The 360-nt window shown below is 68.9% G+C and overlaps 1 protein-coding gene across 1 annotated transcript in view; it reads right to left on the bottom strand.

Moving 5' to 3' along the window:
• Positions 1 to 360, bottom strand: part of TERT (telomerase reverse transcriptase) — a 29,628-nt gene that overhangs the window by 28,203 nt on the left and 1,065 nt on the right. Inside the window, exon 2 of the mRNA XM_015563117.1 lies at positions 15 to 357. Within this exon, the coding sequence (XP_015418603.1) occupies positions 15 to 357 (343 nt within the window). The remainder of the gene's footprint in view (positions 1 to 14; positions 358 to 360) is intronic.

The raw sequence follows: 360 nt of genomic DNA on the forward strand, positions 1-360 counted from the left end.
CACTGCACCCCTGGTTGGGGGACCCCACAGCCGCCGCCGCCTCCTCCGCCGCTGCTGGGGTGGCTGGAGTGGCTGAGTCCGGCAGCGGGCAGTGCTCCCTGAGCAGCGCGCCGTAGGGGCACCGCGCATGGTTCCGCAGCAGCTCCTGGAACAAGGGCCTCATCCGCCAGTAGCGCGTGGGAAGACGGCGCGTCCTGCGGGGAGTCCCCCGCTGCAGGGGCTTCGAGTCCAGAAAGATGGTTTCCACTAGTCTCCGGGCCCCCGTCAGGCTGGGCTGCAGGGAGTTGAGCAGGAAGGAGGAGCGCAGCCGTTCCCTGCCACCGGAGCAGTAGAGAAACTGCTTCGTCTCAGCGACCACTC

The sequence above is a fragment of the Myotis davidii genome, unplaced genomic scaffold, assembly GCF_000327345.1.
Source record: "Myotis davidii unplaced genomic scaffold, ASM32734v1 scaffold135, whole genome shotgun sequence".
Lineage (NCBI taxonomy): Eukaryota > Metazoa > Chordata > Mammalia > Chiroptera > Vespertilionidae > Myotis > Myotis davidii.